Source organism: Archocentrus centrarchus, chromosome 4 (assembly GCF_007364275.1).
Source record: "Archocentrus centrarchus isolate MPI-CPG fArcCen1 chromosome 4, fArcCen1, whole genome shotgun sequence".
Taxonomy (NCBI): Eukaryota; Metazoa; Chordata; class Actinopteri; order Cichliformes; family Cichlidae; genus Archocentrus; species Archocentrus centrarchus.
This window is the reverse complement of record NC_044349.1, coordinates 18,863,470-18,887,897: the sequence shown is the minus strand read 5'-3', so window position 1 is coordinate 18,887,897 and position 24,428 is coordinate 18,863,470. Positions and strand designations below refer to the sequence as shown.

The 24,428-nt window shown below is 38.9% G+C and overlaps 1 protein-coding gene across 1 annotated transcript; it reads left to right on the top strand.

The window, feature by feature from the left end:
• Positions 1 to 7,581: 7,581 nt before the first annotated feature.
• Positions 7,582 to 20,309, top strand: LOC115778611 (guanine nucleotide-binding protein subunit beta-4). The gene is made up of 10 exons (XM_030726752.1): positions 7,582 to 7,796; positions 12,188 to 12,441; positions 12,784 to 12,822; positions 13,276 to 13,382; positions 15,424 to 15,487; positions 15,825 to 15,987; positions 16,213 to 16,279; positions 16,667 to 16,868; positions 17,633 to 17,849; positions 18,575 to 20,309. The coding sequence occupies exons 2-10, from the start codon at positions 12,385 to 12,387 to the stop codon at positions 18,679 to 18,681; spliced, it is 1,023 nt and encodes a 340-aa protein (XP_030582612.1). The 5' UTR covers positions 7,582 to 7,796; positions 12,188 to 12,384; the 3' UTR covers positions 18,682 to 20,309.
• The last annotated feature ends 4,119 nt before the right edge of the window (positions 20,310 to 24,428 follow it).

The window sequence follows — 24,428 nt, the reverse complement described above, 5'->3', positions numbered from 1 at the left end:
AACATTTATCTATGCACTGGTAACATTTATCTGTGAATTGGTAATATTTATCTGTGCACTGGTAACAATTATCTGTGCACTGGTAACAATTATCTATGCATTGGTAACATTTATCTGTGCTCAAGCCAGTTTGCCCACGTCCTATGATTATAAAACATATACATATGTAAATTATGCATGCAATAATATAGGTGTACACAACACTATTTTTCCAAGAAACGTTTGAAAAGAAGAAGTAAAAGATCATATAGCATTTTTTTAATGCTTTGCTTAGATTATTTATGGATCTATCAGGTTTCTGATATGTGTCCCCCCAATAGGAAACTCATTCCTATGCCCCTGGTTGTCTACTAGGATTTTCCCACACATTTCTGCTGCAACAGACAGTAAACGTATGGATGTATCCTGCTTCGTATCAACAGTTCAGTCTGGTGGTGTAATTGTGTGGGGGATATTTTCTTGGGACCCTTTGAGTCCCTCAGTACCAACTGATTGCCGTTTAAACCCCACAGCCTAGTGAGTATAGTTGCTGACCGTGTCCATCCCTTTATGACCACAGTGTACCCATCTTCTGATGACTGCTTCCAGCAGGATAATACACCATGTATAAAAATATTAAAGAGGAACCTGATCACTTTAAGATAAAAGGTGGTATGAACATAAGGCACTGTATACACAAGTACAGACTGTCGTGTTTTATAATATGGGGTATGTATGAGTGGAAGTGGAAATTGAAAATTTGAGATAATGAACTGAAATTGTGACTTATGGATGGTACTTTCTTTAAGTGGTGGAAACAAGCTTCCATATGTATAAATGGAAAAGGTCTCACAAATAAGAAAATATCTTTTTTTTTTTTTTTTTAAATCTCATCTAGAAGCCATATTATGTTTTAAACATCCAGGGCGATGTGACTCGGTGCTGGACCTCTAAGGAAAATGTTCAGCAGCAGAAATCTAAAAAGACTTCTTTTGTATTTTTGGAGGCCTAGTACAACTTGAACTATAAATGATCATTTTCAACATGCATCTCAGATTTACATCAAAAGTTAATGATTATCGTGCAGCACAACATGAGTTCCAAATGATATCTACAAGCAGTTCCCATTAAGTTAGGGAAGTCTGAGAAATATTGCTTTATTACCAGGATGTTAAATATGCTTATGATCTCCACCCATTACTTCCTGGGATAGAGGCAAGGTGTCTTCATTGTAAATCAATAAATCTTGTTTAATATATGCTATTCTTCTAGGAAGTCCTTTATAAAAGACAGCTGCGGACACTTGTCAAAGCAACTTCAAGAAATTTTTTGGGAAGCAAAATGAATTGTAAAAGTAATTGCTTTTTCTATTCTTTAATTTCTATTTCTTTAACTTCTTTTACTATAAATCAACTCTGTCCCTTTAATAGAAACACCACTCCATCGGCCATCCTCTGAGCCCCCCATATCCTCATCCTCCCACTCAGCAGCTCTCTACCTCATACTCCAGCTCAGCCTTCCTCTCCATTTACTGCTCCTCCTAGCAGCATCTACACTCACTGCTGAAAGGAAGACTGAACCACAGCGCTCTGTGCAGCTCATAATCCATGCCATTTAGGACGTATGCTTTCTGCATTCTGCACCCACTTCCTCTCCTCATCTACACTGGAAAAAGGTAGAAAATCTTTCATTCTTTTTTTTTTTTTTATATAGAGTTTTTGGTGCACAGTAATGATGTAATGGCACACTAAACTCTATATTGGTCAGGGTAAATATGAAATGGCTATACTTTTAAGTAGAAAGAACATTTCTATTCTATTTCTACTGTTTAGAATTTTATATATTAGAAAAACTACATTTCTGGGGCCAAAGTCTGCACTATATAAACCTTACTGAGCTTTTTTTTTTTTTTTTTTTTTTTTTTGGTAACTTAACACATTTTAGTTATAATTGCAGTGCAATAGAGGAAACACTGGTGACTGTGGTGTTTGATGAGGTTTTTAAATCAATGTTTTTACAAGGTATAAAGTTGTGTTTGGTTTTCAGGCAGTGAGGAGGTGAAGTGTAGGTCTTATCTTGGGTTCAAAACCTGTGGCGCACCAAAATGTCAAGTCAAAAAAAAAAAAAAATGATGCACTCATGGTAATAAATTAATGATCATCTGGTGTCATAGGGCTGAAGCTGTGATGGGGGCATCTGAAAAGGGTGGCATTAGCACACCAGGGTTGTTCCTCACTTCCTACCCACCACCCCCCACCCCCACTTGCTGATGTGTGATCAACTTCTTTGGAAACATGCTTTGTGTTGCTTATTGCACCCCTGATTTACAGAAGTGTGTGGGATTCCCCTGGACTGAAACACTCTCACTTCTTCTGTTTGCACATTTCCTCTGCAGCTTCTCCCTGAATCAAAAGATTCAGGGTTGCTCTTCCTTAACTTAATTGACGGCGCTAGTAAATCTGGAACTGATTTTCAAACCCACAATACAGACGTTGCATTTAAAAAAAAAAGGTTGATTTTCACCAAATAGAGGGTCTTTTTGGATATTAGTTCCATTTATATTATTTTAACTTGAATATTAACATGATAAAAAAAAATTTTCTTGCATCATATAATCAAACTGCTTATTCCAAATATTTCTTCTTCTAATTGAATGTTATGTGAACTTGTCAGCTAAAGCTTTGTGGGTAAAAATTTCACTTAAATTTTATTCTATTTGAAAAAGTTGTACTGATGTCATAATAATGGTGTTCCACATATCCACTGTGTCACTTCTGTATTACATGTATATATTTCTGTTTTGCTTTATCAATTTGGTTAGCAACAGTGACTGGCCTGAGCCTTGCCTTCACAGTCGGCGCTCTGCTCATGGATAGTGTGACTCCCAACACGACGTGCGAGGCATTATCACAGAAACAATGAGGGTTCTTCACCAAGCTGCTGCTGTGACAGTCTCTCATGGCCCAAGAATAGCACTGAGATTAGACAAGAACCTAACACATGTACAGAGTAAACCGTTCATAGTTGCACTTTAACATAATCTCAAGTGATCACTTCTGACAACCTGTGCACGAATGTCACTGCGCATCCTTGTTGCGTGACTTACAATGGATCCACTGGGAATGCTGATGGGATGGATCTCGCTTTGGTCATGCATAATTTCAGTAGATCAAAAAAAGAAGTTGTTGTTTTTTTTAGCACATATTGAGCAGCACATGTTAGCAGTGTGTTTGGGATCATTGTCACGCTGAAAAGGGAAGCTGTTAACCAGATGCTTTCCTGATGGTATTGCATGGTGAATCAAAATCTGACTGTACTTTTCTGTGTTCATAATTCCATCAGTTATGACTCCAACACCACTGACTGCAACTCAAGCCCAAACCATGACAGAGCTGTAGGCATCCAAGGTTATACCTCTTTCCTGGCCTCCTTCATAAATATTTGCAACCATTTGAACCAAAATTTTCAAATTTTCATTACTAAAGAAGACCTGTTACCACTCAGTTCCAGTCCAGTTCTTGTGCGGTTTGGTATACCTCAGCCTTTTCTCCCTGTTTCCCTTCCTTAAGAATGGCTTGTTGACAGCCACCTTTACATTGAGACCATTTCTGATGAAGCTTCAGTGAACAGTAGATGGGTCAGCTGAAGGGACAGATGCATCTCTCAGGTCTCAGGTCCTGTGCCAAGTCTTAGCTGGATTTTTTTCCTATTTATGACTTTCAGATACTTGCCACTTCTTCTTTTGTCCTCCACTTGTTCAGTTTCTTCAAATGTTTTAATAGCACACCGTGTCAAGATATGCCGGGTTTTTGGCTAAGAGCTCTTTGGTAATCATTTTGATGGTGCAAAAATTCCTTTTATGTTTGCAAACTGTGTGATCTTTGACATTTTTCATATATTCAACTATATTCAACTTGGCGGGCTGTGAGCAACAAAGGGCCTAATGATACAATTTAAAATAGTTTTTTGCTAAGTTGTCTGTTATGTGTAGACACAACACTGGTTCATACCTTTTCAGGTGTTTTTTATGCTTAAATGATTCATAGGTTAGTGGATTAACAAACAAAAAACATTCCTATGCAGACAGGCACAAGGACCAGACTGAAAATTAGTGAAAAAGGGGCCAATGTCCAAAGAAAAACTTTGAAAGCCCTTCAGAAAGCCATGACAACTACTGCTCAAGGCCACGTTAAAAAAAAAAAAAAAATTCCAAGAAAGTCTGGCTCCTTAGAAGCAAAATATAAAGAAATGAGGAGTAGCTCGTGACTTTTACAAGTACTGTAAATGATGCAGAAGTCCCAGTATAGGATAGAGACCATTATATGTTCAAATTCAGAGATGGTTCTCCAGCAATGTTTTACAAAAATAGATCATTTCTAAAAGGGCCAATCAGGGCTAAGCCGTGGCAGTCTACAAGTAAAACCCAATCTGCCAACATCTACTTTCCTCATCACAGACAGTGGGACAGAACTGGTGAGCTCAGCAAGGCACGCATATTTTAAGTCACTTTTCACTGTTCAAGTGGGCCCTTTTTTCAATAATCCATTATGCATAGCAGCTCTGGCTCTCCCTGGTATTTCTCCTACCTTCTTGACGTCAGTTGCCATTTGTGAGGGTTACCGTGGCAACGGCCTGCCTCCCCGGGAGATGTCTGGTGGATAAGACGCCCCGATAAAGCCTTTAAGGTTCTGCTGTTGCTACACATTTAATTGCCTTTGATACACTGAAAGTATTACATGGGGGTGTCACGGCATGTGGCCTAAAATTGGAACTTGGAGATCAATAAAAAAAAATTTTAAAAATCATAATAATAAAAAATATGCATTTAGAAGCTGTTTCAGATTGATGGCCCATTATCGCCACTCGATTGGATCACCCATGTGAAAGTGAATTGGATATGATACATCTATTTTTTTGAGCACAGTTTGCCTTATTCTATAAAAGACACACACACACACACACACACACACTATCCAGTTTAACAATGGGACATTTTAAAGGTGATGTAAAATGAAAAAAAGCTCATTGTAATGCCCCTGAACAATATGTCCATAAATTTATGATCTGTTCAGTCGTTGACAACAAAACCCTAAACCCTCCTTTTGGTTTGGGATTTCAGTAAACACAGAAATTCATTACTACATCCTGTTGGGAATGTTGCATCCATGCAAATTATCAGCTGACAAAAAAAAACAGGAGAATGAAAACTACGCCAACTTGTTGATAGTTTTGGGATGAGTTTTAGTCAGCAGTAAAGGGGTACATCAGCTCTACGCCATAAAACCACCATAACATTCAAATTATGTTATTCATCTGCATGACTGTTAGGCAATGAGCTCTGTTGCTAGAGCACTATACCCATGTTAAATTTGACTCAATGCAAAATTTACAACAATAGGACAAAGTTACTATGCACAATACCTGTTCCAGGCTGCAGGACACTATTTATAGCCACAGCAACATGTGTGTCTTTCTGTTTTTCACACACCAGGCTATTGATGTTCTATTTTACAGTGTCAATTTGCCCCCCCCCCCCCCCCCTTTTTTTTTTTTTTTTTTTTGTGGTTGCCAGCAATGGACCAAAGGAACTGATTGGCCTAGGATGTGCTTTTGGACATACTGACTGCGATTCTCAGCTGGCTAATGAATTCAGTCTTTTGCTCACTACAGGCAGAGAGCACATGAGCTGACTTGTAGTTATCTTCCCTGTACAATCCACACACACACACAATATATATATATATATATATATATATATATATATATATATATATATATATATATCTATCTCTATATATATATATATTATATATATAAAACTTAATGTTGATTAATGTAGTGTATGACTACAGCTGAAATGTAGTAATGTTCCAGCTGCGTGATTTACATGTACCTTGTGCAATTAGTAGCCTATTTTTGCGTAACTTCAGACATGATCTGACAAAATGCTGATGATCAAGTATTATGTCATCTGTGAAACTGGCTGGCTTAAACTTGTTAGGACATCTTTACCAGCATGCTATACATGAAACAGTAATACTAAAACCACTTAAATGTCCTGATTATCTTATTATAGCCAACAAAACGCGTTGTCTGTGACGCATGGGCACATTATGATTAAGGTTTAGGCAGGTTTTCATCTAACTTAGCTAATTCTGTTTAAAATAGTTATATGCAGTAGAATCTGTGTTTGTAATGTATGAATATGAATAAAACATACTGTATTTATAATGGATTATCTTTTAATAATATCCTGTTCCCAGGTTGCACTAATTATCATTGTAAAATAAAGAAAATGTAATCCCATCGTCACTAATGAAAAACCAATGACAGCATATGTCTCTGCTATTATGTTAATCCTAATCCTCAGAATGTGGTGTGTGTGTGTTGTGTGTGTTGTGTGGGGTGGGGTGGGGTGGGGGGGTGACACACCTAAACTACTGCTGTGTCTATGAATTAAATTAGACTTAATCTGCCCCCATGCAACTCCGAAAGGAAACCAAGCACTGGAAAACTTTCATCTCCCTTCCATTGATTATGGCTCGTGCAGAGATATGGAAAAGCCTATCCCACTGCTCCCTTTCATTGGCCCCATTAAAAATTCATCCTGTCCTAATGGAGAGAGATCGTTCTCAATGAGCCCACTGCAGGCCAACTGCGGTGTGCCAGGGTGAGACTTGGCACAGCTGCCTCCTGAGGGATTTCAGTTTGTTTTGGACAGATTTATAATACAAACCGACTGATTAGATTTGTCTGAATAGAAAGGCAACATAATCAATTAAATTGTCCAAAACCCAAAGATACTCACTCGACTAGAAAAATATTTTTTGCTACTTTTGTACAAAGAAATGTACATAAATGATGGACTGTATCCACTCATTATTATTATTATTATTTTTTTTTTTTGTTACAGTTCTATGCATTTTAGAGCTGCACTTAAGAGTCATTTTCGATTTTGATTAATTAGTTATTTTTTGGGCGGAGAAATGAATTTCACAGTGCCCAAACTGGCCATTCAGAGATACACCAGAACAGCAGAAACCTCTAAAGCTCTACAGCAGACATATAGGCTCCTCATCTTAAAGCAATCTTAACTTTTCGCCAAGTACCTTAAAGTTTCAGCTATCAGTGGTCTTAATGGTCACAACTGTTGCTGTTCATTAAGTTCTTAGAACACTGCACTCTCCTCACCCTTTACTTATACTGCAGTTCCATGGCTCGACGGGATTATTAACTGTGTTTGTATTCGAATGAATAAAAGGGCGAAGTTTGACTTCGCAAACCTGAGATGACGTTCATTTGAATCACTACAATGACTGGCTTTATGGGTCTAATATTTGTTTCCTGTATCCCATTCGGTTCCTTTTTGTAGAGGGGGCTGACAGACGCTACCATTTCACCCGTAGGGTGCCCAACCCATTATAGATATTTCCAAAGCTAATGAAAATGTTATCAATGATTATTTGAGATTAGTGACGTAATTATAACTAATTTGCTACGGCCTTGTTACACTATAAATTGTTGTATTAACTAGGAAGCAGGAATATCAATGTATCACCCAGCGCCGCACCCCTCAGCGTAGGCTGTTGCTATGTTCCCACTTTCATGGGTGTGGTGATTAGCCTGCTTGGTGAAAATTTTAGTCAAATCCGACACGAGTCGCGATCGCTGGTGGTCATTTAAACAGATTAAAATTGGCTTAAAATTAACACTGCTCCTTTTGCGAATCTCTCACAGCTGTGGCGATGGTTGTCGTGTGAAAACGGATCGGTGTGACTCGGATTGAAGGACCGACAGAGCCAAAACGCCTGTTTCAGGTAAGGACGTGCACTCAGTCTTGATATTTTGGTGGCTTTTTAGGCTATTTCCTGCTTTGGTCGGGGCGGTTTTGTTTTGTTTTACATTGAGCTCGGGTGATATGCAAAAACGCCCGTTAGTTAGCTCGGCCACTCCAAGCAGCGGTTTAAGCTGTTGAAATAACTGCTACTATTTCCTCAAAGCTGTTTTCTTTCTCTAAGCAAAGCTTTCCATTGCTTAAATTTCACTGCTTTCCAAACGCGGCCTTTTACACACTGTCAAATGACTCTCAGGCGGAACTGCAGGGGCAAAACCCTTCACTAGTAGACACCAGTTTATATCTTTCCATTTCATACATCTGGTTTTCTCATAAGTGGTTGCACGATACCCTGCGTAGATCTTTCTTTTCCTTTTCTATTAAATATACATGACAGCCCGCCTTCCTCTGAGCATCAACTGGTGCCGCGCCGTGCGGCTCCTGCTATTTGTTGCATGTATCAGAAATACATTCAATCTTTTTAGACATTTATAAAGATTTAATACATATTGATTTTCGTTTTAATCGTCGTGCAGTATATTTAACGGCTTCCTGTTTGCTGCAGGCGGCAAGTAAAGTATGTAAAGTGTTAAACTGTAATGCAGCTCTTAAAACCCAGGGAAAGCTAAACCAGTTAGATGATTAGTCGATAAGGTGATCGGAAGGATGAATCCTATAAGTAACTATAATACGGGTAAAATGTCAGCTACTCGTTGTTTCACCAAGGTTTATGTCCTATACTACTATAAACTGAATAGACTTGGGTTTTGGGCCATTGCTTTAACCCAGAAAGCAGTCTAAACGTTGAAATGTATGCTTTGGGGAATTGCATTTAAGCATTACCCTACTTCATCAGTGCCGCACTTTAGAACAAACGTGGAAATAATGTTTCCTGTGCAGTTTCTTATGTGCTCTAGTTATTGGCACACCTAACTGCTGGCATGAAGAAATGCATGTGGCCTTTTACCTTACTGGAATCTTGTCAGGGATTTTCTTCATTCTCCACATGTCTGAAATAGTATGTAGTTCACCTGAACAAGTTCACACCTGGTGCAGTTGCCCTGCTGCATTTTCATTGCGTTTTCACCTTCCCACGCTAAACCTTAGCTTCCTGCTCAGTTTCACTAGGGGTACATTCATTGCAGGCCCTAAAAATTACGTTTTGTTTTGTTTTTTGCTTTGTTTTGGTTTTCTTTCTTTCTTTAAGAGTTGAGATCTAACAAATAACCAAGCACCTGTGGCATCTTATGGGAGTAGTTATTGAAAGAATGTAAAAATGCATAGTCTTGATAAGGAGTATGTGATAGTGGTCATAGCAGACAAGACAGGGAAAAAGACAAAAATCATCACCTCCTTTCTGAAAAGTTGGTTTAGAGCACTGATTTATTTCAAGTAATTACAATTTTATCACAAGCAAGTAAAATATGTGAAGGTGTAAATATTCAAAGGCCTCATTTTTTATTGAAAATAAGAGCATTTGTGCTGTATAGAGGTATAGAATAAGATTGCAGTAGTGATAATAAGCACTGGTATAAAGCTTGCACAGCAGGCCAGACTTTGTCCACACCTGGCTGTTCATAATGCTGGTAAACTTCCTGCTCATTTAATTTTAATTTTTAATTTAAAGCTGCTGCTCTGTTAACCAACTTATGCCACTGCAAGTGCTTCTGGAGTTCCCATGGTGTCCTGTGGTGTAGTTCTGCCTGTACATGAACTATCTGTGAGTCAGCGGGAACAAACACTGAACCTGCAGTATCTCCTGTCACGCATGTATAGTGTAGTGAACAAGCAATGTTACTTTACTGTGGATAAGTTAAGGAAAAGCTCTCTGTGTGTCTTACTTTGTCGATACAGTTTGAAAATTAAGGTTTGAATAGGCTAAGTTTGTGTTACTCACTCATGACAAACACACACACAGGTTATAAACGCTGATCAACTTATAAAAGTGTCAACAGCAGCCAGTAAGATGTTGGTGATTGCCAACCTACCCATACTTAAATTAAGCTATGAATTCACATTCAAAGAAGCTAAAAGCTATGTCTGTGTGTCTGGATGTGTGCGTGGGTGTGTTTAATTATTATTCAGCCAAAGGCACAAATCTAAATGACATGTTATATATTTTAGCTTTTAGTTATTTTTAAAATAGATTTTCTTGTAGTTAAAATTTCCTTTGTCCTGTTGATTTTATCGTTTATGAAACATTTTGTAAACTGATGAGTACTTAAGTCATTATTAATTACATTTGATAGCTGCTGTTGATGGTAAGTTGATACATAAATGATCAGTAATTATTAGTCACTATGGTTCTATAGCTAAATAGCACGCAGTATAACCATGGAAAGATTAAGCTTTTCTTTGCTGCTCTTTTTACTACCTAGTGATCTTTATATTCAAACAAGTGGAAGAATGCATTTGTGTCTGTTATTTGCTAAATGCCTGAGATTATTTTTGTATTTTTCTTTTAAGAAATAGACTCAGTGGAGGAGTGGTTAACACATTTACCTGACGAAAGCTCCCTGGGTGACACCCATAGTACACTAGCTGGTCACCAGCAAATGTACTCCTGCTGGCCACTGGGAGCACTAGTCAGAACAGGATGAATGAATACATGGAGGGTCGGGTGGCTGGATGTTGTCAGTAGGGCAGAAAAGTAGCAATTATGGCCTCCCATGGCCTGTTGCAGAGGCCCAGATCTGGTGGTGCCAAGCAGACCTATCTATACTGGCACCACATACTAAACAATGGGCAGCTCCAGCACACAGCTCCGCTTTTGTCGCCCCTGATCTTGTGCCATGCTCTGGGCCTTTGTTGGCCCAGCTAGCTGGTTGCATGCATGACTCAAAGTACACAAACTGTTGAGGTTTCACAACTGTTAGTTATATGTAAACTATGGGCCTTTTGAAGGGACCTTTTATCTTTATGACAGTTTCTTTTGGCTAAATTAGTAATAATTAGTATCGGAATATGAACAAGTCTGTTCATGTGGCACACCCATAAATTAGTGCTATGATTCTTCTGAAATCAGAGCTTTCAGTTTTATTCCTGTTGGAAATCCTAAGAGAATATTTGTCAGCATTATGAACCTCAATTTTTTTTCACATTTCTTCCCCCATAACCAAGTGGAGAAGGTCATATTGGGTGTTTTGGTCATCCACAAGTTGTTCAGGGTGACGTGGCAGAGATGTTCAGCATAATGGATCCATAGCTGTGATAGCATGTTAGCAATCACAGGAAAGCTGACACTGAGAACCTATCTTCAAGGGGGTTGCGTCAGCTGGAGAAGAGAGTGACGTCACACCTGGACAGCTGAGAGCATTGCAGTGTCTCGTTACTGTCAAAGACATCTATGGCTGAGTCAAGGCCACGATGAGTAGTCGAGGTCTCTCTTGTGTCAGTGGAGTGGAAGCACAGTGGCCAAAACTAACTCAAGAGGGAATCTAAACCGTAACTTTCCATCTAGATAAATGTCTTTTTAAAAAAAGTAATCTGAGCTGTATAAACATCTTATCTTAAGTTGTTTACTTTTGCTTTTTTTCATGATTATGCTCATTAAATACCTCAAGTCAGATTATAGTCTTAAAGCATCTGTAAAAATGAAGATGAAACACAAACATCCTCCTCTTTACATCAGTGCAATTTCCTGTGGAGAGGAAAGGCTGAACTTGGTCTAATTGTTGAATTATAGAAAATGGAACTGAAAATTTAATCGCGGTGAGTTTGACTTCTGGACAGCAGACTGTAAAACAGCATGGAAAATTGGGGGGTGGGGGTGTAAGTATGTGGGAGGGGTGGGGGTTACTAGACAAACATTTCTGAAGAGTGTGTAAGTGCTCTGTGACCCACATTCAGACTCCCCAGGGTAAAGGAAGTGGCAGTTGGCGTGTGTATACACATGTTTGTGTGCATGCATGTTTGTAAGCATGTATGTACAAAGGGATGACATGCTTAACCCAGACACAGGTTCAGATAAATGCTCACACCCTCACTGATAAATATGTTTTTATTTATTTATTTTTTTCACTTGCATATGTTGTCAAATACACAATCCAGATCTGCCCACAGTACACAACAGAATCACATTCAACACAAAAATACAGATAGCGGGCGGAGCAGCCAGTGCAATGCAGCAGCACAAAAGGCTGATTGAGTGAGTAAAGGTCAGAGCCTGGCTCAGATGGCCTTTTGAACCAGACTGAGTGTGTTTGAAGAGCCAGACCACCCTCCAAGCTGCCACCCAGCCCCACCCTTCCCCACCTTTTGCAGCACCGTCTTCTATGGGTGGAACCCAAACAGGATACCTATGTTTGTCTGCAAGTGTTTCCCATCCTTTGCTCTCTGTTGAACTTAAAGTATTTCTGTCTCTCTTTTTTGCAGGTGTCAGCTGGTAAAGTGTGTGTGTGAGTGTGTGTGTGTGTGTGTGGGTGTGTGTGTGTGTGTGTGTGTGTGTGTGTGTGTGTGCGCACAGGTGAGTGGGTGAGTGTGTATGTGTGTGTGTGTGCATGCGTGTGTGAGTGCACGCGCTTTCCCAGCCTAGTCAGTGTTTGGAGTGGCCTGAGCACATCAGGGAAACAATGAGCGAGCTGGAACAGTTGCGGCAGGAAGCCGAGCAACTACGCAATCAGATCCGGGTAAGGCAATATGTTGTTTGTGCTTGTTTGTTTATGTTGTTGTTTGTGTGTGTGTACATCACATGTGTGCCTCTGTCTGTTCACTGCATGCTGTGACTCATGCAATTTCAGATTAGACAGTGACGCATGTAACTTTTGTCAGACATCCACTTCCATTCTGTGAATTGATCCATAAATATCAGTTACTGCTTGTGTGATTGCTATTTGACCACAGAGAAATTCAATTTCTGTGATTGGTATTTGTTCTTCATTTATTTATTTATTTTTAATATTTTATTTTTTCTAATTTCATTTTATGGCATTACGTTTGCTATCAGCTGAATTTTGTCTGTTTTGTTGCAGGATGCCAGAAAAGCCTGCAGCGACTCGACTCTGTCACAGGTAAGGCACTTTCTCTTCACATGTTCTTGTACAGTCACACAAATATATTTGCATGAGAACTAAGTTTAGTCTTTTTAGTACAATGTCACAGAGCCAATTAGAAATGTCTATAAATGAGTTAAGCTTTGATACATTTATCATTCTGCTTCATTGGAATGATTTATAGCCACTTTTACTTGTAAATAATGTATGAAAAATTGTACAAATGTTATCAATTATCTCACTGTAAATCAGTATAAAAGCACTGGATCTCAGAGTGTCAGTATTTACCCGTTGTCATTGAATCCACATAAATATTCCACAGACATGCTGCAGTATATGCTTTACTAGTAAACATCCCTGTGCCTTGTTGAGTGATGATGGCCTGTTTTCGCAGCCGCTGCTAGTGTCCCTTGATAAGTGTGTGCAAGCCATCTAGTGTAACCACTGACACTTCTTCCTGTGTTTTGGCAGATCACAGCTGGTCTGGACTCAGTGGGCCGGATACAGATGCGGACGCGACGCACTCTCAGGGGCCACCTGGCCAAGATCTATGCAATGCACTGGGGGAGTGACTCCAGGTAGTGTACTTATTATACAGATGTCAGTATTAACTTCAACCAGGACGTGAAGTGAACTTTTTTGTTTCCGTGAGGAGTTTTTCATCTGCTTTCTTTTCTTGTCCTGCCATTTAATTGGGTATTTATTTACTTTTAATTTTGTTTTTGTAATTTGTAATTTGATAAAGCACAACTTTAATCTTTGGAGGTTCCAAAGAAGTGAATGCTGTCGTTTTATACACTGAAACCCTGTTTTGCATGACTATTTAATGCAATCTTACTTACTTGTTGATGTTTATCTTCAGCTGGTTGTGTGGTGGCATTTTCTGGTGGTTGAATTGAATTTGAATTCTGGTTGGTCAGTAATACATGCGGTCTGCTGGGGGGGGGCAGTGAGGTGCCACTGATGGATGATGGTCTGCTTTTTTTTTTTTTTTCTTAGTCAAACATGAGCACACCTTCAGAAAACAGTCATAACCATAAACTCCTTAGCCACTGCCTGGCTTAACTGCTCTGTCAGAAGATGCTTACATTTATTATATTATTAGTGGTTATTAGTTTTTAGTAGACTGACACAAGTGGATTAAAATATCAAGGCAACAGTATGCAACATAGCAAAAATTAATTTACAGACATGAGGTTCACAACATCTTTTATTCTTTGGTGTTAAAACTTTTTATCTTTTGTGTGTAATATGTGTGTGTCACTCTCTTTCTTTGTGTCTGTCTCCCAATGCAATGCACTGGGGCAGCGACGACAGTCCCAGGTGTGGGGCTAAACTATCACTACTGCTATTCATGTTATTACTGCTATTCTATTAATATGACTAATATCACCATAAATAGAATGAGTGCGAGCACCGTTTATGCCCTCACTATGAGCACAGTAATATTCGCCATGCACAAAGACACATAGCTACCACAGCTTATTTAATATCTCCTTAAAGATGCAGTTTGTAAGTTCCTAAAACTTGGGGGGGGGGGGGGTCAATTTGTAATTCAAAATGAAGCAATGAGGAAATTTTCCTAAAAATTCGACTCCAGATGTTGCTACGTGCACAGAGTCGTCGATGAATTCAGACTTACAAACGGCCTTTTTAACAGTTTGCTGCAATTATGAGCACCGAGACAGAGCACAGATAGTAAGCAGTTAAGATTTTATTTCACCATTAATATGCATGCAGATCACTAATCTATAGGCAATAAACTGGAAGATAAGATAAAGATTAATAAGTGTCTCTGATTTTTGCAGTTAAAATTTGTAAATGTGAAAACCATATAGGTTTTCTATTCACACCATCAAAACCTTTGCTTTAATAGAAGGTTATTTACTAATAATAACTCTAGCTGTTGTACAATTTTGACTGTTCTCTTAGCTGTTTGTGTGTAGGTGTGAATGTGTGTCTGGGTGTGCCTAGCACCCTCTGGATGACCCTGCAGGTGGTTGATGTTTGTTTTGTATACAGCTGCTGACATTTGAGCGTGATGGCTCTCCTCTTGATTGTACCGCAGCATCATCAAGCTACTTCCTGTCCCTGGAGAGATGGAAACACCCAGTCAGGATAGGAGGGAGGGGTTCCAGCTGTTTCTGCATCTTCACCATCTGTAGATCTCACCCTATCGTCCCCGTCTCTAACTCCACTTTTCTCTGTACTATTTTTGCTGCCGTTACATTTTGCTGCTCCACCTCTGCCTCTGTCTAGTGCTTTCCCAACCCATCAGGCGTCCACCTCCCACCCGACAGTAGACTTTTATGTAACTGGGGTAATGAATATTCCATTGAGTGGGACATTATAAGTGGCTTCACAGGATGAGGAGGCTTCCAACAGGAGAAGGAAAAAAAAGTGAAAGGAAATGGGTACCAGAAGAGAGAAATATGGATCTCACGCTGAATGCTTTAGAACCAAGCACTTTGTAATCATTCAGGCTGACAGTGTAGCACAGAAATTTGTAAGGTGGCTGGCTCTCATTGCTTTTAATGAAGCAGGTGCATGTAGCTCAGATTATGTGGGTTTTTCACCATGAGCCTGGAGTCATGCTGCTCTTCTCACCTTGTTTTTTAGGTTACTTGTCAGTGCATCACAAGATGGGAAGCTAATCATCTGGGACAGTTACACAACAAATAAGGTGGGATTATTTTTGTTGTGATTTTGTAATATTGACAAACACAACTACATTAAAATCCAACCCAGTGTATAGTAATATTGTGCTGCTCCCATCCAGATTTCAGACGCTCCACTTTTGACATATGTGAACTTGTTGAAAAAGTGAACAACATAACAACATAACCCAAAGACGAATACATTCTTTAATTTCCTATAAATAAAGAATCACCACACGGCATTTTTGATGTAATTCCCATTAATTTAACTCTAACTCAAAGCCTTTAACCACACTCAACCTCAAGCTCCACATTAAGTCCTTTTATTGTATTTAATAAAGAAATTATTTTCCTTGTACTCAGATGCACGCCATCCCTCTGCGCTCTTCCTGGGTGATGACATGCGCCTATGCCCCTTCTGGGAACTATGTGGCCTGCGGAGGTTTAGACAACATCTGCTCCATATACAGCCTGAAGACCCGTGAGGGCAATGTGCGCGTCACCCGCGAGTTACCCGGACACACAGGTAAGCACATGTCTAGCTTAAAAAAACACAAAACAACATACAACACAAAACATATAAAACTGCATAGTGGTAGATCCTGCATGTCCTCCTTGAGGGGGGCCACAAGGGCTTTTACAGAAATAGACCACAAGTGACCCTCATTCAGAAAGAAATACAGACCACAGGATTCCTGCATGAGGAATCCACTCTCTCCTTGTCTCATCTGGAACCTCTGTTCACCTCCAGGTTATTTGTCCTGCTGCCGTTTCTTGGATGACAACCAGATACTTACCAGCTCTGGAGACACCACCTGGTGAGCAACCACAACCACTGTAGCTTAAACAATTAAGTTCTCTTCATGATGGAAATGTTCCAGTGATGCCTTTGTTGATGTCTCACAGTAGACTGAAGATACTCTTACAAATTGTCCAAAATATAAATACTTGATTTGCAGTTATCATCCTCTTACTTTCATGTTGTCATATAGTCATATATGGCCCTTCAATAATTGCAATAATATTGCAAGGCTATATGTGAATTAGAAAATTTAATGAAGCAGCCAATAGTTTTCATGAAGATTTAATATTTTCTTTCTTTTTTTTTTATTAATAATACAACTCCTGCATTGCAAAAGGCTATACCTCGGGGAACAAAGGAACACTTTCCCAGTTCTTTCCTAACCACTGCTTCCTTCTTGCAGTGCATTGTGGGACATAGAGACAGGCCAGCAAACCACAACTTTTTCTGGCCATACAGGCGATGTGATGAGCTTGTCTTTAAGCCCAGACTACAAGACTTTTGTGTCAGGAGCCTGCGATGCCACTTCCAAGCTGTGGGACATCCGCGATGGCATGTGCAGGCAATCTTTCACTGGCCACGTGTCCGACATCAACGCCGTCAGCGTGAGTACCAGACAGTTGGTCACAAATGGCACTACAGGGAGAAAGAAGTATAGAGGATGACAAAATAGATAGCTGCAGACTGATTGTCACAGTGTTTTAAAATGACAGAAGTAAATGTGTCTTTTGTCACGTTTTGTACTCTTTCTTAAGTAAAGTCTTTAGCTTTCTTCACTTTTATGAGCTTTTCTGAATAGCAGACTTCTAGGATAATTGTGCGCTGATCCTGTATTTATTCCAAACAAACAGCTGTCACTGTTGCTTTATAAAGAAATTGGATAATATTGAAGCGACTGTCCAGCGGGAAGAACACTAAGGGAGGAGTGTGAAATCTGATCTAAAATGAGTATTTCGTCAGATGAAAAGGCAGATTAATTTTTTTTTAACTTTTTCTGAACTAAAAAAATCATGTGAAGCCTTGTTAAACTTACTTGTTTTTATCTGTCAATAACAATTTTATGAAAGCAGAGAAAATCTGACAAAGACTGAAACTTGGAGCTTTTTATGGAGGAACAATGTTATGTCAGTGTGTGATAACATTAATGTGCAGTAATCATCTAGCTGTATATTGGTCATCATGCTTCTTGTATTATTACTTATGTCTTTTATAATCTTTTCCTCTCACTGTATGGCTTTGTGAAAAACAGGCATCTTCATAGAAAACATTTCCTTAGAGACACAACCCTTAACCCTAAAAACATCATTTAAAAACAGTTTACTTATCTCTGCTTGCTATATATGCCCCTCCCCCCCACTCCACCCAACAGTTTTTCCCCAATGGGAATGCCTTTGGCACGGGCTCAGATGATGCCACCTGCAGGCTGTTCGATCTGCGTGCTGACCAGGAGTTGATGATGTACAGCCACGACAACATCATCTGTGGCATCACCTCCGTGGCTTTCTCCAAGAGTGGACGCCTGCTCCTAGCCGGCTATGATGACTTCAACTGCAACGTCTGGGACACTCTGAAAGGCGAGCGTGCAGGTAAGTAACACCTGAAGTCTGATTGTGTGTTCTCTACTATTAATGTGACAAATGTACAGAGATTGTCTCATTTAAAGTTTCATTTTGCTTGTTTTAATAGTTTGTGTTTATGATGCTGTGATTATGTCCATTATTTTTTTTTAAATTATCATAACATCTGAGTGGCTTTCCACACTTTCAGCAAATAATAGTTTGAATCTTCATATTTAATATTTTTCGACTGCATTTCAGTGAAAGTTGCACAAAACTGATTCTGTACATACGGCATTTTAGATGTTAGACTGTGGGCAAATTAAAATAGTTTTATTATTTTGAATTGGAATACGTGGGTGATGAGAGGGAAATACTACCAAACTCTGACTGGTCTTGAAATGTGTTAAAAAATGTTTAAAGGGGAATAGAAAACAGTTTAAATCAATCTGCAAAAATTAATTTCTTAAGCTAATTTGCTCCTTAATATGAAATCAGAGAAGAAAAAAATTTTTGGGGACTGCAGTACAGTAAAACTTGAACATTTGTATTCACACAACAAACTACTTTGTTAATTCATTTTTCTGCTGGTTCATTTCCTTAGTCAGTTGTTTGAGCTATAAAATGTTGCTGGTTTTGTCTGACACCCAGAAATTTTCAGATGGCTCTTGACTTTGGCTCTGGGATGCAGAATTTTTTATTATTATTATTATTTTAATCCAACCTGTGACTGTGGTTTATTTTCCAACCTCCAGGTGTGTTGGCAGGCCACGACAACAGAGTGAGCTGCTTAGGAGTGACAGGCGATGGCATGGCTGTGGCCACCGGCTCCTGGGACAGTTTCCTCCGGATCTGGAATTAAACGAGCCTTTTGCCTGTTGTGCTCAAAAGCTGCCCACCATCTTCCTCCCTGCCACCCCACCCGGCATATCTCAACTCATCTTTGGGCTGGATGGGGTGCACACTGTGTCAGCTGAACTCTTCTTAACTCACCCCCCCAGTTCTCATCTCTGCTGGTGACCTGCCCACCTGTGAGAAAATACCATCTCTTACTGACTAGATTTTTTTTTCCCCCCACCAGAGTTGTCCAGTAAAAATAGTAAGAAAAAAAAAAGATAAAACTGAAGGATAAAAAAAAAAAATAGAAGATTTGGCCCTCACACAAATTATTTTCCAAAGGGCAATAAAGAGTATCTGTTACAATGACTAACATCAAGATTGGCATCAGTGTCTAATACGTACACGTATATATAAAGACAGTATATACATATATATGTATAGCAGTGTGTGTGTGTGTGTGTGTGTGTGTATGCATCATATATGCATAAATAATGTGTATGTATATATTTTTGTAGATTATTTCCAGCCCTTGAGTTTTTTTTTTTTTTTTTTTTTTACAAATATAATTTTTAATATTGTTTTATTTTTAATGGACATACTCATGTAACTACATAATGCAACATGGTGGCATAATCCTGAAATTAAAACAAAGCAGCCTAACTTTCAGATCTTTCCTGTCGATTTAGTTAAAGCCCATCAAGCAACAAAACAGGATCTGATATCTAAACCAAAAAAATCTAATTTGGCCCAAACTAAACTCATCCGTCTGTATTTCTGTGTCATGTTACAGACAGTTGGTATAATTCATATACCTGTACCTGTAAATGTTGCATTCATGTGAATGATGGCTGTGATTTCTTTCTTTACAAAGAAAGGAACAAAAAAACAATACAAACCCGAGCATTCCACATTCCTCACCAGTCATTTGTTTTGGAAGGCGACTATTTGACCGCTGTGGTTGTGATTTAAGAGAGCTTCAAAATCAACACTTATTCTTTTTTTTTTTTTTTTAAAGCTTCTAGTCTGGATCCAGCTTCAACTCCAAAGTAGAAACTGATGAATTGTAGGCTCAGATAGAAAACTTTATTGTATTGGAGGCCCTGCCTTGGTCTCTACTGTGGACTCTGTTTTTAAATCATGGATGTTCAGTATCAGAAGACAACTTCCTCTCCATGCAATCAATTGCAGTTGATAGGACTGATAATGGTTTGGGGAGGTCATTGGTTCCCTGTTTCTACAGAATCTACACATTTTTCCTGAAAGATTAGACAAGGATCACGTGCTGCCCTACAAATGACACTGATGTAGAGAACGGTGCGGCAAATAGACACCTTATCCCCGAGTGGCCCTGTAACAGCACTGAGACTTGTGGGCATGAAAGTGAGAGCAGTCAGAGGATCTTAAAAGGAGCTTCATGTCAGGACCACAGAGGACATTAGTGACTCCATCAGCAGCTTCTGAGGACCTGAGAAAATCTAAAGATGGAGGGATGACTGTCGGAGCTCACATGCCAGTTTTGTGTTTTCCTTAAAGAATCTGAATTCTTTGTCATTCACAAGGTGTGACTTGAGTGACTCCACAGAACTGAAATCATGTTAGCCACTCCAAAGTCACAGCAGTGCCACCACAAGCCTGTAAAAAAAAAAAAAAGCCAAAAAAAAGATTTTTTTTTAAGGGTTTAACACTTTCACTGTTTTCCTCGACAGCAACATTATAAACTGTTAAATATGACAATTGAGGAAAGTACACTTGATAGACAGAGATATACACTTAGTAGAGAGCTAGAAATGCACTCACTAACTGTAGTACAAATGTAAACCATTGAGCACGTGACTTATTTACCCGTAGAAATGGTCTGATTTTAAGTATTTTCTTATCATGCATCTTCCATTATTTTCAGCTCCTCAAAAGGCTTTAAAAACACAGATACACGCATATAATGTGTGTGAGTTGGACCTATCCATCAGCTGTCTCAGGTGCCTATTTATAGATGTAAACATTTGACCCACATGGGCTGGATAACAGAGGGTTGGTGCACCTGTGAGATGTGGAACTATTGTGTCTCCATTCTGCCTTACGATATCATTCATAATAGGAGGTAATACTAGCTTCAGCTACCGTAATCTTTTCTCCTACTCTTCCTTTTTACAGGCTGATCAATAACAGAGATTGCTACTTTTTTCTTTTCTCAGTAGAAGCACATTCTGATCCTAGTGAACACTAAGAAAAAACAAAACAAAAAAAAGCATGCTTACAGAAAACCACCGCGACACCACAACAGCTTAAAACAAGTGTTTGGCAACACCCTTTTATACAACTCTGCTTTCTAATATTACTACTACTGTAAAGTTTGTAGTATTTATGAAATCCCTCTTTTCCCCTGTGTCATTCTGCTGACCTGTCTTTGTTTTAGCTGCTTCTACATGGCTTTGCATTATGGAAGTCCTTTTTGAGAGAGTGTTAAATAACAGTTTTAGTTTTTAATCCTGAGAATATCTTTGTGAGGTGTGTAGGATTTGGTATGTATTGCATATCAGCGTTGGGGTGTGTGTGTGTGTGTGTGTGTGTGTGTGTGTGTGTGCATGTGTGCACAGGGTTGGGCTGGGGTAAGGGGCATGATTTGATAATGTGTGTGGATAACGTATACATCTAAGTGTTACTTTACTCTAATGTTATCCACAGACCTTGAGCTGTGAACTCAAAACTAGTCAGTGTGTCAAAAAGAAAAAAAAATGTTAGCTCACTTTACTCAAGTGCCAGCCTTCTCCTCCTTTTCCATCAAATCAAAAGTCACATGAACATCCAATTTTAAATCCGATCTGTTGTCTGATGATCAAACAGGTTGGCTGCTTACATATGATGATGATGAGTTTTTGTATCCCAGAGTGTTACTGAGCTGACAGAGCTTATTAGACTCATTTTTCTATTTAAGTCGGTGGACATCAGATGTTCATGTGTCCTCAGAGAGATTGAACAGCAGCTTGAATTTAAAGAAGCAGTACAAAATTTTGAGAAATGTGGTTCCTGTATGATGTGCAGTCGTATGAGAAGATAAACAGAACAGCTACAATGGAAACTAGTCAACACATTACATATCAGTTAAAAAATAAAAAAATGCTGGAGTCCAAATTCAGCTGTTTGCCAGGTCCCATTATTACTGTAAAATGTGACTTTAAGGGGGCACTGTTGCATGGATGTTACTTTGCATAAGTGCAAACAGTAATATTCAGTCTGCATAGCAATCATTGGTTTGTGAAGTCCCGTTTTGAAGTCTTGAGACGAGCGTTTTCACTGTTTCTATACAGCTCCTAAAATTAACACACGAAATACTTGTTTAAGCAGTGTTTAACTTCTGCCATTTAAAGTACGCTCAGTTTTAAATGTTTTCTGAGGGTTCTATACCTTTAAGACTAGTCAAATAAGTATTTTGTCCTCTCATTTAACAACTAGCAAATCAGTAACAGGAATGTCCCTAATCTGTTTTGTGATGAGGAGAGGGGTGAGTGTGACCTTTAGATTGCACATTCATGGGCTTATTAGGTGTCATTTGCATAATATGACCAAAGTTTACAAATTAGACTTCATTTTTTTATCTAGTATGTCCTAAATGCACAACTGAGCCCATAAATTCATCAGAAAAGTGTTTAAAGAGGTCAGGTTAGAGAGCTCCATTTGGCTCTTTTCCCCATAGACTTCTATAGGACAGGAAGTCGTTTTGCAGCCACAGCTATCACCCCTGGTGGCCATTAAGAAGAATGCAGGTTTAAGGCATTTCCACGTGAGGGCTTCACTTTTTAGCCTCGGAAGCTACCGCCATCTTTTTATCCTGTCTATGGTGGTAAAAGAAAGCTGTGATGCCTGACAGTAACTAGATACTGCTTCAGGTCACAGTTCATAATGGCCTTTGTCAGAAATTACCTTTATTAAAATATGCTTTTATTAATGAGGGGGAAAAAAGATTTTTCTCAAATTCCTATAAGAAAAGAAACAATTTCAAGGTTAAATGGACTGGTATTTATACATACAAGTACTGAGGCCTCAAATCACACATTCATGCAGCTCATTATTCTGGGAGTTACACAATGAAGAATGAGAATGGAGTGCAGGGTTTTTTAAACAGGGGAATTATGACTGTGCTGAGACTGAAATGCTAAACAAAAATATGTAGCCTATAAATATTGTTACGAAGTTTGCCCTTTTTTCACCTGCTTGAAAGAATAAATTAACATCCTCCCTGCAGTCACAGAATACGGTGTAAGACGTAACGAGGGTGGCATCTCTCCTGGCGTGTGAATCCTCTCTGCCAGGAGGTGAGTAAACACTTTTCCCACAATTTGAACTGTTCCTTTAAACTCACCATGTTTTCACCTTCATTTGCCAATTTTAGCTGTGAGGAAAAAAAACACCATGGCCCTTAACAGCTGAAAAAAGGGAGGGAGAGAGAGTGTGTGAACGTGTGTGTGTGTGTGTTGGGGGGGTTCTGACAGTGATTTTCAGCAACAGTAATACTTATATGTGCCTGTGCCGTTCGCTCATGCAAGTAGAGCAGTAAACTATTAAGTAAAAAAAATAACAAAAAAAGGTGCTTGACTTCATTTAATTTCACCTTTTATTGTTGTATTTACCTGAAGTCTTTTTTCAGTTCATTCCCTTAGCTTCACATAATGTCCGTATTTGATGCATTTAGAGTCCAAGTGCCAAAACCCCAGTCTGACTTGCATTCATTATTGAAGTAGTAACTTTTTGCATATTAGACTGAATGCTGTAGTATTTCAGCACTTTGAGCCGTCGCCTTCGGTGCAAATGTTGAACCTCAAAGAGCAGATGTGTAAACGTCACCGCTGCACGTGTTCAGGCAGTATTTTGGCAAAGGCCATTAAAGTTCATCAGAATATGAAAAAGTTGTTTCTGAAAATCATTCATAGGAGGGAAAAAAGTATTCTTACACCCCACCGCTTGAGTTAGTTGCATCACATGACCGTCACCGCACGGTCACAAAATAATGCACTGCCCTTTCTGAAACTTCCTTTGTTTGATTTTTATTTATTGTTTTATGTTTTAAGCCAGTAAAGACCAGGGACTTGGTGCCATGATAATTCTCTTACAGTGCTATTGTGTGAAATTATAATCACTTGTTATGGAATAATTTTTATAGTCTTTTTTCACACCAGACCTTTCTTTTGTATTTGTACAGTGGCTTGGTGATACTGATATGTTGCCATGAATTATTGTAACCAATAAAAAGCTTTTAACCAAGAAAACGGGGATGATCTTTGCAAATACAGTGTACAACTATTGGCGCATGAACTTTCCCGCTCTTATAAATGTGTAACACAACTGTACATGGTTCTTTCTGCAAACAATTAATAATTTTTTTTTTAAAAAGTGTTCATTTAGTTAATTTAATTGTACTCCACTAATGGATTTCATAAATTATTTCAAGAGGAAGTACAGATTAGGTGAATTTTTCTACAGGTGGTGCTTGATGTCTGAATTAGTGAAACACTAGCACCACTAGCTTGTAGTGAATCCACAGCCTGTCAAAGAGGATATTTAATGTACTTTAGAAGTCAGTGTGGTACAGTTTATTGAGCTTGTGGACTCAAATGCTTTTCATCTATTAAAACTTTTCATGCCACGAGTGTGAAGCATTCATTTGGGCCATTTATTTATTTAGAAGTTAAAGAAACCCTGTGAAGCTGTCCCATAGAGGCCTTCATCAGGAGCTGTTGTGGATGTTGTTGAGATACAGAAAAGAGGGGAGTGGAG